The sequence below is a fragment of the Phalaenopsis equestris genome, unplaced genomic scaffold, assembly GCF_001263595.1.
Source record: "Phalaenopsis equestris unplaced genomic scaffold, ASM126359v1 Scaffold000287, whole genome shotgun sequence".
Lineage (NCBI taxonomy): Eukaryota > Viridiplantae > Streptophyta > Magnoliopsida > Asparagales > Orchidaceae > Phalaenopsis > Phalaenopsis equestris.
In genome coordinates, this window is record NW_018164729.1 from 710,424 (window position 1) to 724,421 (window position 13,998).

At 35.5% G+C, this 13,998-nt stretch overlaps 2 protein-coding genes and 1 long non-coding RNA gene across 4 annotated transcripts; 2 read left to right on the forward strand and 1 right to left on the reverse strand.

Moving 5' to 3' along the window:
• Positions 1–5,782: 5,782 nt before the first annotated feature.
• Positions 5,783–6,921, forward strand: LOC110025068. The gene is made up of 3 exons (XM_020725333.1): positions 5,783–5,884; positions 6,002–6,214; positions 6,621–6,921. Exons 1-3 carry the CDS (start codon positions 5,867–5,869, stop codon positions 6,666–6,668), a joined length of 279 nt encoding a protein of 92 aa, XP_020580992.1. The 5' UTR covers positions 5,783–5,866; the 3' UTR covers positions 6,669–6,921.
• Positions 6,922–8,746: 1,825 nt separating this feature from the next.
• Positions 8,747–10,575, forward strand: LOC110025058 (uncharacterized oxidoreductase At4g09670-like). Its single transcript, XM_020725322.1, has 2 exons — positions 8,747–9,585; positions 9,651–10,575. The coding sequence occupies exons 1-2, from the start codon at positions 9,127–9,129 to the stop codon at positions 10,269–10,271; spliced, it is 1,080 nt and encodes a 359-aa protein (XP_020580981.1). The 5' UTR covers positions 8,747–9,126; the 3' UTR covers positions 10,272–10,575.
• LOC110025059 lies at positions 10,509–13,463 on the reverse strand. Of its 2 annotated transcripts, none has more exons than XR_002294078.1 (3): positions 13,390–13,463; positions 12,865–12,984; positions 10,509–10,581 (listed from the first exon to the last, which is right to left on the reverse strand). It is a non-coding gene; the product is annotated as an uncharacterized LOC110025059 (long non-coding RNA). The 2 variants fall into 2 exon arrangements; XR_002294077.1 differs by having other exon boundaries at positions 10,509–10,586.
• Between the last annotated feature and the right edge of the window lie 535 nt (positions 13,464–13,998).

Consider the following 13,998-nt stretch of genomic DNA (forward strand, 5'->3'; position numbering starts at 1 on the left):
GTTTGGAATGAGTTTTTGATCAATTTTGGGTATTTTGGCAAAATTTGGGAATTTTGGCCAAATTTGGGTCCCAAGGGCAGTTAGGTAATTTGGAGGTGCTTCGGGACAAAAGGCCAAGTTGGGCATTTCAAATAGAATTGGATAGATATCTATTCTAAATGAACCATGGATCAATGAAATCCCCATTTTGGGCTCTCATGTATTGATCTTAATTAGTGTATTGTGAAGATATAGTAAGGGTATAATGTACCTTAGCTTCAAATCAACACCCAGGGTCAATCTTAAGGCCAAGTAACCCTATAAGAACTCTTCTTGAGCTTTCCCATAAGGATCTTACCTTTTAAATATTAGAGGTTAGGACCAATATGTGGAATCTCAAGTTGAGCAAAGAGAAGAGCTTGAATTTCTAATGGTGAGGATACCTTTTCTAGTTTTCTAAGACTAATCAATAGGAAAGTCCTATGGCTAGACCTAGGCTACTAAAGAAGTTTCTAGACCTCAACCAAAAGTGAGGTCAACAATCTTTAGTAAGGGTAAAGAATATTATTGCTTATATTTGACACAACACAATTTGCATACTTCCACAATAAAAATCTTATACTTATTACTGATTCATGATAAGGAGAATGATTTTCATATTTAGTACTTTTCTTTTACATAAACTAAAGATATCGTTAGAAGTTATTACTATTTTGTCAATATATCAAAAATAACAAAAAGATTTGAATTTTACATACTGCAAAAATATCTATAAGTTTAAGTTATTGTCTTTTTAAATAAAAAGTTTGTTGTTCAATAGTGCATATTGCTAATTTTTCACGTGGGTTCGATATTCAGGTCTTAATCAAAAAGTCCTATATCACTTGATAACGATACCTATACTTGAGTAGTATCCCAATATATATAAATTAAAAAGTTAAATTCTTATTTTCTCTAGGATAAAGTTTTTTGTTCTGTTGCAAAATAAGGAAACATAAGTGAAAAATATCATCAAAGACATTGTTATACTGTTGCATATAAGCAGTAACGAGATAACTAACCATTCCTTCACTCTGTGTCGAAGATCTAATCAAATGGTCCCACCTAATCAAGTCGTGAGAGTGCAGTTCTCTTCCTCTTCACGACAGTCATTTTCCTATTCTCAACCTCCAGACGGTCCTATCCTTTCAACTCTCCGAAGACAAAGCAAATTAAACTTTGATGGGGGCAATCTGCTTGGGACTTCATCAATTTGTCCATTGCAATACCTAAAACACGAAAGACGATTGACTCTAATAGAGGATAGCGCAGGGCAAATTAGGAATGAGGAGTCTCTTTGCCATATGTATAAGAATCAAAAGATATGAAATCAAAATAATTCAATCATTGAATCTTTAATTAAAATTGAATGACTTATACTTTTACGTTTAATTATTTTCTTCTTATCACAGTGTCTCTTTTAAGAAGTGATGGAATCTAAGGTTTAAGAATATGCACATCAAAAAGTTTCTTGCATTGATCTTACAAAGATCTAAATAAGAAGAAGAAAAGAATACAATGGAGGTAGATCCGTTGCAAAGAGATCGTGAGGAGCACCTAGCCAGACGAGCCAAGTCATCCTAGCCACGTTAACTAAGCCAAGATTTACTGAGCTAAAAGGTGGATAAGAAGACGACCGGGTGATCTGAGTGAAAGCCATTTGACCAGAAATGAGACAAGAGAGTGCTGAGCGATCCACTGCAGGAAATCTGACTCAATGCAATAGTCTATCCCACGGTGGAGTCGACCCAATGAAAGAGCTAATTCTGCTTTATCTTCGACCACCCAACGAAGACCCAATGACTCCTTATTAGGGATTGAAGATAGTCAACTAGACTTGATCATCCTATCGAACTCTACCGACTAAGCTCAGACGAACAAGCTGATCCAGTCGAAAGCTTAGCTTGCTAAGATAGAAGATAACCAGACGATAAACCAATTTTTTAAATATCATAAATATCCCATTAAAGTCTCTCTTCAAATGGGGGTAAGAATATAATATAACTATTCTACAACATTCTCTATAAATAGGAGAAATATCAGCACTACTTATTAATGTTCGTATCTCATTTTCTCCTCATCTACTATTTATTCATTTGATGTGTTTCACAAACAATCTTTGATTCAACACTTTACACAACTAACATTTAAACTTCACTTTTCACAATTGAACCACCCAAATCTTTTACACCACATAGAAAATATCAACATTTTAATTTAAAAAAAAATAAAATTTACTGAGGTGTTAGATATGTAAATATATAAGAATTAAGTGGTATACGTGTACATCTTCCTAGAATAATATTTTATAGGATATTAGCATTTTAATGCAACAAAAATGGCTGGCCGCGATAGTTTACTTTAAACTGGCAGTCTGCTGTTTTGTGCGACTGGTACTAATGTGCAATCCCCAAAACCCCCCTGAGCAAACAGTCAATTTTACGCCTGTGCAACCACGTGGCATCTTGCTGTCTTTCGCTGACTGTTTCTTAAATGGTTGTGCATTAATTAATTTAAATAAAAAATTTAATCAGAATATGTTTTTTTATTTTTAATTTTAAATTAAGGGTTATATATATTTATATATTTATATTTTACGATAAATTTATGAAAAGTTAGACATACGCTTCAAAATAGTTATAACTGGTTAGATATCACATTGTCTATTTAAAAAAAAAAATACTTTTATATAAAATTATAATCAAAGTGAAAATTAGTACCATCAAAATATAATATAATAATTAAAACAAAACAAATATTTTAAAAATAAAATCATATTAGAAGAAAATAATGAGCATTTACATGCATGCCACACAAATTTTACCTATTTACATCTATCTCCTAAACTACACATTTTACGATCACATTTTTCAAAATTTTTTTTATCGTAAAAAAATATCATTATTTTTAATTAAAAAAAATGAAATACACCTTTTTATACATAAATAAATTCTACAAATTAAAATTTAAATATTGAATATATAAATACGTAAATGTTATGGTATGACTCATATACCATATAGGGACAGATTATTGTATTATGTATTTGTAAATATACTTGTTTGTAATCTTAGGTCTTTGAGAGAGCTGAATATTGTATTATGTATTTTTTTTTTAATATTGAAAAGGAAGTCGCCGCTCTGCTCCCGAGGATGTAGGCATCTTTGCCTAGGATGTAGGCATCTTTGCCGAACCTCGTTAAATCTTTGTGTGTTCTTCTGGAATTGTGTCGTTTTTATTTTTCTTTGCACTAATTTCTCAACAAGTGGTATCAGAGCTGGGTTCGAGGGAAAGAAAATTTTCGGCGGCTCAGGAAGAAAGAAGATTTGAAGAAAATTTTGCAGCTAAATATCAAGAACTCCAAGTGTTCGGCAAATTGCGGCTTACGAGAAGATCGAGAGGCGCGGAAGATTGCTTGCCTCCTTTCCGATCGGCGAACAAGCGGATCGCTTGGGTTCGCGAACAGAAGGATCGCGACAGAGAGCTTCGCGGTGCGGAAGGCTGCTGGGGAGTTGTGCTGGGGAGTTGTCCGGCGCGGCGCGGGAAGGAGCGGAGGATTGCTGCTAGAGGGCCTAGTTCGCAGACGCACTGTTCCCGCAGGAGGCGGGAGGTGGAAGGAAGAGTTCGTGTCGCGGGAGGGACGTTCGTGCTTTTGTTTCGGCGACAGAAATGAATCTTTTCTTTTGTGTGTGAATCTGAAAAAGAAGGAAGTTTTGCAAAGGAAGGTTCAACGCATTCGCATTCGTGAAAAGAAGGTTATCTTTAAGAAATTGGAAGGAATCTTCCCATTTGTTTCTTTTGCTGGTTCGATCTGTTTCCTTTGGAGGCTACAGAGAGGAAAAAAGAAGGAAATCAATAAATTCTTTTCCCGTTGAAGAAAGGAAATTTTTTGAATTTTACTTAATTAAAGGAAGGTTGTTTTTTAATTATAAGATGATTTAAAAAATATTTAATTAATGAAACTTAATTAAAATTTTCTTTGTTGGATTTGTGTGAGATTTCTTTTGTTGGAGGCTTAAGAAAGGAATGTATTTGAAATTCAGTTAATTAACTAAAATATTTAATGAAGGGAATATTTTAATTTTTTTTTTAGAAATATTTTGTTGCTTCTCTCGGAAACTTAATTAAAGAAAAATCATTTTTCTTAAAAACTTAATTAAGATAAACTTAATTAAAGAATCTTAATTAAGTGATTATTTAAAAAGATTTGTGGCAGAATCAAAATACAATTTCTGGCTTAACAAGGAATCTTGCGGAGAAGAAAATTTCGAAGTATTTTCTGAATTTCCTTAGCTGAAGAAAGAAAATTTTGGCTACGGCGCAGAAAAAAATAAAATTTTGTGGATTGTTCGCAAGACAAACGGGCTCGCGGGAACGAACAGATGCGAAGCAGTTCGGATAAAGGGCCGCGACAGTTCAACGAGTTATGCTTTGAGGAGTTCGCGGTAGAGGCGGCGTCGCGACTTCGAGGCACGACGGTTCATGAACATTCGCGGCATTATGCGAGGTGGAGTTAGCGAACAAGAGTTCGTGTGCAGTTACCGCGAATAGGAGCGTTTGCGAACAGAGGAGTTTGGTGATGTTCGACCAGCGGAGTTTGCAAGTTTGTCGCAGGAGGAGTTGCGACAGGTGGAGTTCGGTAGGGTGCTGGCAAGCGAGCATAGGCGATTATTCTCGAACAGTGGTTTCGCAGAGGTATTTCGCGAAGGATTTCCCTCACGGGACAGCAGTTTAGACGAGGTGCTGGCGCGAACAGGAAAAGTGCTTCAACCCACATTTGTGCATAAGAAACTCCATGTTATTTTTCTCCTAAGGGGCTGGATATTCGCAAGGTGGAGATTTTCTCCTATGGAGCAGGATGTTCGCAAGGTGGAGATGTTTCTCCTAAGGTGCTGGATATTTGCAAGGTGGAAATTTTCTCTTAAAAGGCAGAATATTCACAAGGTGAAGATTTTTCTCTTAAGGGATTGAATATTCGCAAGATGAAGATTTTCTCCTAAATGGCTGGATATTCGCCAAGGTGGAGAATTGTTAGGATGACTCATAATACCAGAACTTGGAGTCACTTGGAATGAAGAGATGTCTCTTGGAATTAAAGAGGTGCGTCCCTTGGAATTTAGTAGGTTGAGATTAGCGTGGGCGCAGCAGAAGCATGGTGGCCCAACCTACATTGGTGCATGTGTAAATCCCAAGTATCTTTTCTCCTAAGAGGATAGATATTAGCCAAGGTGGAGATTTGTTATGGTATGACTCATATACCATATAGGGACAGACGCTGGAACGAAACAGAGCAGAGCGGACCGAAGCGGAATAATCTTTCTAAATCGGAAAGTTACGTTATGTGGGTTGGGGGTGCTAGGTTAACGCCCCGCTATACGGTACATTAGTAATTTGGAATTACATATTGTACTTTAGGGTTTACTCTAAGATTATAAATATACATGTTTGTAATCCTAGGTCTTTGAGAGAGCTGAATATTGTATTATGTATTCTTTTCTGAATATTGAAAAGAAAGTCGCCGCTCTACTCCCGAGGACGTAGGCATCTTTGCCGAACCTCGCAAATCTCTGTGTATTATTCTAGAATTGTGTCGTTTTTGTTTCTCTTCGCACTAATTTCTCAACAGTAAATATTTCAAAACAATTACAATAGATAAATAAATAAATTTCAATTTTCTCAGTCCAAGTTTCTACGAAAGCAGGATAGAGCAGGCGCCAATTATACGACAGAAGCATATAAATCCTGCCGGCCACCGATAGTCAGACCTACTCCTTCTCCAGTCTTCTTCCTCTCGACTCCTCCGCTCCTCTGCAAATTCCTTACACATCTTCTTCTTCTCCGATTCCCCATGGATCGCAGCATCGATGTAAGCCATTTTTTTCTTTTTTAATTTCCACTTTTGTGAGTTTTTCTTGAAGCACTGTTTGGGAGCTTGCGATTTCCTAGAAGAAATTAGGAATCTGATGGGGGGATTGTGTTTCAGGTGTCGAAGGAGAACTGGATGTCGGTACCGGCGTTCGGGGATTGGGAGAAGCTGCAGGGTATGCCTGATTACTCCATGGATTTCACTAAGATTAGAGAGAATCGCAAGCAGAGCAAGTCCGATTACTCCCGTATGTCCATGGGAAAGGAAGCCGACCTTCTTTCTCAGTACAGCACCGCTCCTCCGGTTATTCAAGTGAAACATAGTTCACCGGTATGCTGCTTCAGTTCTCTTCTTCTCCGTTCAAGCTCTGTCGGGCTTTTGCTGATTACTGTATTTAACAGTATTATATTGATTTTCGATCTAATTTGAGTGATTTCGTTATCAAAATATCCTTTTCATGATTACGTTCTTAAAATAAATGTGATGTCTTTTCGTTATGCATTGATCTTATTATTGATTTGGTCGCTTTCACATAATAATGTTTTTTTTTAATTTTTTAATGATGTCTTCTTAATTTTTCTTGTATCGATGAAGATTGTTAGTCTTTGATATTAAATCCTTAGTTTTGATTATAAAGAAGCTTGTTGGATTGATGTTTTGTTAACATTTCTATATATTATTTATTATGATCGATGTGTTTTAAGTTAGTTAAAAAGGTGTTTGTTATCTGTTACAGGGGAGGAAGACGCTTATGAGCTACTTTGCTTGCTGTGGCTCCAAGTGATCTGCTTGGGGGCTCTCATCGTCTTCACAATTTGAGAAGATAATTATACATTCAACCAATTCTTTTTCTTATTTCTCCTCTTTTCAGAAATAATTTGCCGCATGATTCAATGCTTAAAAATTCCCTGGCGTGCTGCCATGAAACAAAGATGAACAAATTGGGGAGACAAGCATTTAATGCTGCATTTTGTGCATTGATTTTTTTTATTGGAGTCAGCAAAATATAATGTATTCTCAATTCATGAACGAGTTTATCAAGCATTAGTTTTTTTCTCGTTTTTTTTGTAATTTTTATTTATTCTGGTGTGGAAGGATCACTGGATCATTATAAAAAATATTATTTTTTAAGAATAAATGCGTTTATGTTGGGCATGAAAACATAGAACACAATGAAGGATTGTATTTTAACTATTTATTTGACCCGCTTATTACAGCATAAAGAAAAAAAAAAGTTATTTTTTTATAATCACAATATATATTTTTTCTAGTTCTAGTTCATAAGAAAATTGATTTTTTTTATATATGTCGTCTTATAAAATGATTACTTTTGAGTCAGATGCTATTTTGTAAGAAGAGTTGGGAATTTAATAAAATGACCCTCCTTTGCAACCTCCTAACAGAGCTGAGAGTTCAAATTTAAGTTTATTTATAAAGTTGAGATTGTGCTTCTATGTTTATTTTCAAGTTTGGGTTATTTATTATTATAATTTTTGGAGGTTGGATCAGGTTCATTTCATATAATGATTATTAGGATATTATCGTGTTGATTAATGAATCGTATTATTGAGTTACTTAATTTTTAAACAAACAATCTTTATTCAGTAAATTAATATTAGTGCTATCAAGTTCTTTCTTTTCTAATCAAATGAGTCTTATCGGGCAAACTAATGAGTGGCATGATTGAGTTAATTATTTTGAAATCGGGTGAGCTTTATTAAACTTCTAAATGAGTTATTTGTTGAATTTATAGAAACAAATAATTTTTTAAATGAACAATCTATTAACTAAATAACTAAAATAAGCATATGAATACAAAAAAATAAATGAACAACTAAGCAAACAAGACTTTATGTTATTTTATATATTAAAAATTAAAATTTTTAGTTAATTCAGTATAAATAAAATTTAAATCATACTTTAATTGAGTTAAATCATTAACTATAAATTATTTTTTAAATTATTTTTTATTCACAGGCATTAACTTAGTTTTCATCAAACTTTAGTGAAGAATATTAAATGAGATTATTCATCGAACTTCTTAACAAGCATATTCGCGAGCTTTATATGAAACTACTTGTGAACATCAAAGAATTAAGCAAAAATATTATTCAAACGTGTTCATTAAATAATCAATTTTCTTATAGAAAAATGATTTGAGTTTGATTAATTAATTAAATGCATGTGAAGAAGGTAAAATTAACGCGGGCTAAGTGTAGATTTGTAATAAAACATTTAAATTTGATGAATCTCATAAACCTTAGTTCAGCCACAAGATTTGATAAACCAGACTAAATTATTCAAAGTCAGATCAGGATTTAACAGTGATGAGGTTTTAGATATATAGAGAATTAGTTGGACTAAACCAGAGCTAAATCGAGCTCTGCTTAACAACATCACACTGAAAAATGCGGCATTATTAGACTGCGGGGATTACGAGCTGTGAGCCATTGGATCCGCCGTAGACCCGATCCTATAAGCTAAATCAATCAACCTCTCCTCAAGCTTTTTTTTTTTAATTATTTTAATTATTTTTTTAATGCTCCTTTAAACTATCCTGATGCTCTTTAAAACCAGATCCGTAAGTTATGATTCATCCATAAATTGAGCTTAAAATCAGTAAGAGAAAATTTTATGATTCAGCTGGATGAAGTTTAGGGTTTTTCAAGGTTTGTGAAGTAGTTAGACATTCCTCTCTATAATCAAAAGATTCATATTCAAAGCACATTTTAATCACCAATTTTTAATCTAATCGATTTGATAAAGAATCTTCTTTCCAACCAGAAGATTTAAATTTGAAGAATACTCTAATTATTAATTTTGAATCTAATTGAAAAAATAAAAATAAAAATCATACGGCTGTTGTGAAACAAACTGACAACTGCTGTTCGCGGGGGAGGAACGGCGCTGAATTTTTAGCTGGATGCCAGCCACTAAAGACTTGTCGTTTCTCATAAATATGGATGCAAGTGGAAGGCGGCGCTTTTTTTTTTTTTTTTAATAATTTGACATTTATATCTTCCAAGAAAATTACCAAAAAAGAAGACTCTTTGGCTCTTTCGTTAGTTCTACTTTGCTTCCAAGACAGACAGTTTCCTCATTTGGGATCATCAGGCACTATTTTGGATCATTTTTTTCTAGACCTTTATAATTTGGCATAAATTGGGAGACAGCACAAACCAATCTCCTCAGCTCAAATCCAGAAAAAACGTTGCTCGGTCCGAGCAAGCCGTGCAGAAGAGATGGAACAGCCTATCCGGTTTGGCATCATGGGATGCGCAGCCATAGCGCGCAAGTTATCTCGAGCCATCAAGCTATCCTCAAATGCAACCATTGTTGCTGTTGGGAGCAGATCCCCAGACAAAGCTGACGGCTTCATCAAAGATAACGGCTTGCCGGAGAACACAAAGGTGCACGCCAGCTATGAATCTCTGCTTGATGACCCCGACGTCGACGCCGTCTATGTGCCTCTGCCCACAAGCCTTCACCTTCAATGGGCCGTTGCTGCCGCCGTCAAGGGTAAACACATATTGCTCGAAAAGCCGGCGGCACTCTGTGTTGCAGACCTTGACCAGATACTCGATGCCTGCGAGGCCAACAATGTGCAGTTCATGGATGGCACTGTGTGGATGCATCACCCTCGGGCAGCTAAGATGCACGACCTTATCCAAGATCCTCATCTCTTCGGTCAGCTGAAGATGGTAAGCCAGTTTGATCACCATTATCAGTTTTCTCATGATCTCTTGCTGAATCCTACTATCTTCAGGTGAACAGCATAGCTAGTTTCCATGCAAAACCAGAGTTCCTCCATGATAACATCCGTGTAAGGCCTAATCTTGACGGCCTTGGTGCTCTGGGTGATCTTGGCTGGTACTGCATCCGATTCATATTATGGACTGCAGACTACGAGTTGCCCAGAACTGCTGTTGCTTTTCCCAACCCTGTTAAGAACGAAGCAGGAGTTCTTCTCTCATGCGGAGCATCATTACATTGGGAAAATGGAACGGTCGCAACGTTTCATTGCTCCTTCCTTGCTCACAGAACATTTCAAGCAACAGCCGTTGGATCAAAAGGGACTTTAACTCTGAGCGACTTTGTAAATCCTTTGGAGGAGAAGTCTGCAGGGTTCATCTTTGCTTCTCAGTCTGGTTTCAAAGAGCTTATTACGGGATGGAAGCCATTGCCCAGCAATCATGTTATTCCCACTGAGATTCCACAGGAGGCTTGCATGATATCTGAGTTTTCGAGATTGGTTGGAGACATTAGAGATGGCGGAGCAAAGCCAGAGAAAAAGTGGGCTTCCATCAGTAGGAAGAATCAGGTTGTGATGGATGCAGTGAGGGATTCGATTGACAAAGGATTCAAGCCTGTTCAGATTGTAGGCTGATAATATTCACAACATTGGTTAGGGATTTTTATTTTCTACGTTTGATCATGCATGCTAATAAAGTGTCTCATGGCTGGGTTCGGATGCTGTGCTGTGAGTGTTGTCAACTAATCAGTTAACTTTCTACTGTTCTTCTTTTAGTTAATGTTCGAAATAAATACTTTTTCATTTCAGCTTCCACAATAACAAGCAATTAGTGCACCGTGGCGGCTCTGCATAAGTCCCCTCTCGATCCGAGTTTGAATCCTTGACAATACGGAATTCAAATTTGCACATGGGGATTGGTTGGGGGTCCGCCCTTTGGCCAATCCTTTTCTTAAAAAAAAAAAAATAAATTCGAATAATTTATCTAATAAAAACAGCAATACAACATTGGAAGTTCAAATTCAAATGGAAAGAATGTGAAGCAAAATCATCTCTTAATCAAATACATCCAAAAAAAGTAGTGAAAACAACAACATTTTTAGATATTAGAACATCTGAAAATTTCCAGCTCTTTATTTATGTTAAACGATTCATTTCACTTTCATTTCTACTGAGATGGTTAAAAAAGTCTCCCAAGTAACCAAGTGGCTAACATTTTTCAATCGAGGAAAATGGGAACAAAATTATTTTATATCCTTGTTAAAACCCAAATGATAAACGGCCATATAATTAAATGCAGCTTCAGAGCCTATTATACAATTAAAGCTCTTGCCACTTGTTAATTTCAAGGAGTTGAAAAGCAAAGTATTGACACTGCAGCATTTTAAACATAGTTTGGAAAAAAAAGGAGTAATATAAATATAACGAAGAATTAATGCCTCAGTCTGCGAGGCAACCTTCACGTGCCAGGCTCGTGCAATTGCATTCAGTTCTCATGTAAAATTTGAACCTCCCACAATTCACTTAATTGCAAGTCAAATGAAGAAAACTGAAGAATTCAGCACTGAAGAATTCAGCTTTTTATCAGCTTTTTAATAGGATATTTTAGGTGATAATTGATACAGGTGCATGGTTTATTCATTGTCTCTTCAGCATGTAACTTTAGTAGCAGCCATTTCCAAAATTTGTATGAATCAGTAGCGAAAAATCAAATTTATACATAAAAGAAACAAAGTGCTATGGAGTTGCAGAAAATAGATACAATTGTCCACGAAAATGAGATGGTCATATTAAACTCAAATGGAACTACATTTTTGTGCAATAAACGAGTAGAATACCTGACAGAAGTCTTTCATTAAACAGTTCACATATGAGAACAACATCAACATAAGGAAAGAGAATTCAAATGCATAACTGTAAATAGTTACGGTAATAGAGAAAGCTAGAAAATAGAAACCCGATGAGCTTTCAGCGACTATTGTAGAGATCTAAGGTATCTTCTTTAGTTTTGATACCATGTAGAATTTGGAGAAAAAACTTTCTTATCTTCTCATTAAGCAAATAACAAATATATATACAGCTTAGACTAACATTCATACAATAGGAGAGAAATTCAAATCATCATGATAAAACAAAGGAAAGCAATGAAACACAACAATGAATAATTAAAGCAGAATAATTTCTCCCTCTCAAATATAAAAGCAGACCTATGATTTCCTAAACCGGATATGCATATCAACATTCTCCATGAATGAATGTGAAATAAAACACACAGAGCATACACTCAAAATGATATTTATGCGGTAAAATGATCATCATATATAAAAAATATTGTTTATGCTTCATTCATTTTTCAATGAACTTAATAAATAAAGAAAAGTTATTTTGGGTGATCTAATTGAACCTTTACAAGTCCATAACAACTTAGAACATGCCTGCATCTCTTCCTTCAAAATGTCAGGAAGAGAGCGTGAATCATAGGATTGATACCCATGAGATACTAGGCCTGGTGGAATGAGTACAATCTCTTATATGGTGAGTTTAAGATGTCGTAAGTTGGTGGAAAGGAGGAAAGGGGTGTTGTTCAGGAAATGTTGAGGCGTGTAAAGGCAATGGAAGGGCAGAGGATATATTGTAGATAGTTGTGTAAAGGCAAATAGTTGTGAGGGAATGTTGAGATTTTTACTATAATGACTTCATAAATATAAACAAATTTATATCATTATATGTACACATGACATTTAAGTTGTTTTAAGTAAATAACCATCTAGCATAAGACTCTTTTTATGCGTGCAAACAAGCATGCATGCACATCTCAAACTTCTTGTAGTCTAACTTTCTTCTTTTAACTACGAAAGTGACATAAATGCTTGGTTTGCCATATGAAATGATTGAAAGGTAATTATGGAAACAAAAATAGAAATGTACTTCAAGCCTCTATGATTGACCCCATATCTCCAAATTGCCCCCCTTCCATCTGAAGGAATTCAAGAAGATGGGATATCTCCAACCGATATAATATATAGCATCCATATCACAAACAGACATGCAGATAAAAAAAATGCTCTTACAAGATAAACACGTTGAAAGAAAAGATTGACGATATAATAGAGGTTTCCATGTTAGATCTACTATCCATCTACTTGAGCAATCAACAAATTTAAATGATAGATAAACAAGTTCATCACATGGCTTGCTATACGAAAGGGTAAAGGGGTGATATACATACAAGAGATTGTAGGATCTTTGCAAAAGCCCTCAAAGTGGAGCTTGAGATTGTAGGATCTTTGCAAGAGCTCTCATGTTGGAGCTTGAGATCCCCTTGACTGAGTGTGAGCCTCTTAGCTGCCTAAAATCTATGAGATTAGCCAACATGTCCATACAATGAATCTAAAAAAAAAAAAGAATTTAAGGTGAACAAATTATCTAGTGTTAACTATCACATAGATTGTCTCACAGAAGCTATGGCCGGATCAAAAATAGCAAAACTTCTATTGGAAGATATAAAATAATGTCACTCCAAAAAAGATGCCTATGTAAGAAAAAAAAACTATAGGAGGTGATTTACAAAGTCTTCAATTATACAACTAGAGTACTTAAGAGTAGCCACTATGATAATTGATTAAGCATGCAGAAGATTTTGAATCACTTACAAGAGGAATTAATTATTCACTTTAAAACTACTCCAGCTTAATTTACTGCATATCTTGCAAACATAATTGATTAAGCATGCAGAAGATTTTAAATCACTTACAAGAGGAATTAATTATTCACTTCAAAACCACTCCAGCCAAATATACTGCATATCCGGCAATCATCTCTCCAATCAAAAGCACCTCAAAACATGATGCCGATTACAATCATTTAGGAGTGCTTTTTCTATTAGATCCCATTCATAACCCGGCGGAGCATAGAAATCGACGAGGTCATCGAGCAACTCCGGCAGCGGATCGGCGTTCTCCAGCCTCCAAAGAAGATGGTCGAAGAGAACTAGCGGGGTGGAACGGCGCCGACTGCCAAGTGCCGCCGCCCGTCGATTTCCTCTGCTTCCACCGCCGCCGGTGCTACTGATCCGGCTTCAGGAGTTCCACCTCTTCATTATGGATGAGGCTTCAGCAGCGAAATGACACAAAGACGGGAGAGAGACAGCAAGCGGGCTTTAGACAGGAAAGAGAGGATGATTCGATTTGGATTAATATTAGGGAAGTTAATTTTTCTTCCTTGTTTTTTTTTTTTTTTTTGCTTGTGCTAATGGGAACTTAACCGAGGAAACTTAGAAATCGGTAAGGATAACGTTATTGCATATATATATATATACATTAAACTATAATATTTTATTAGTAAATATATAATTTATTAAGTT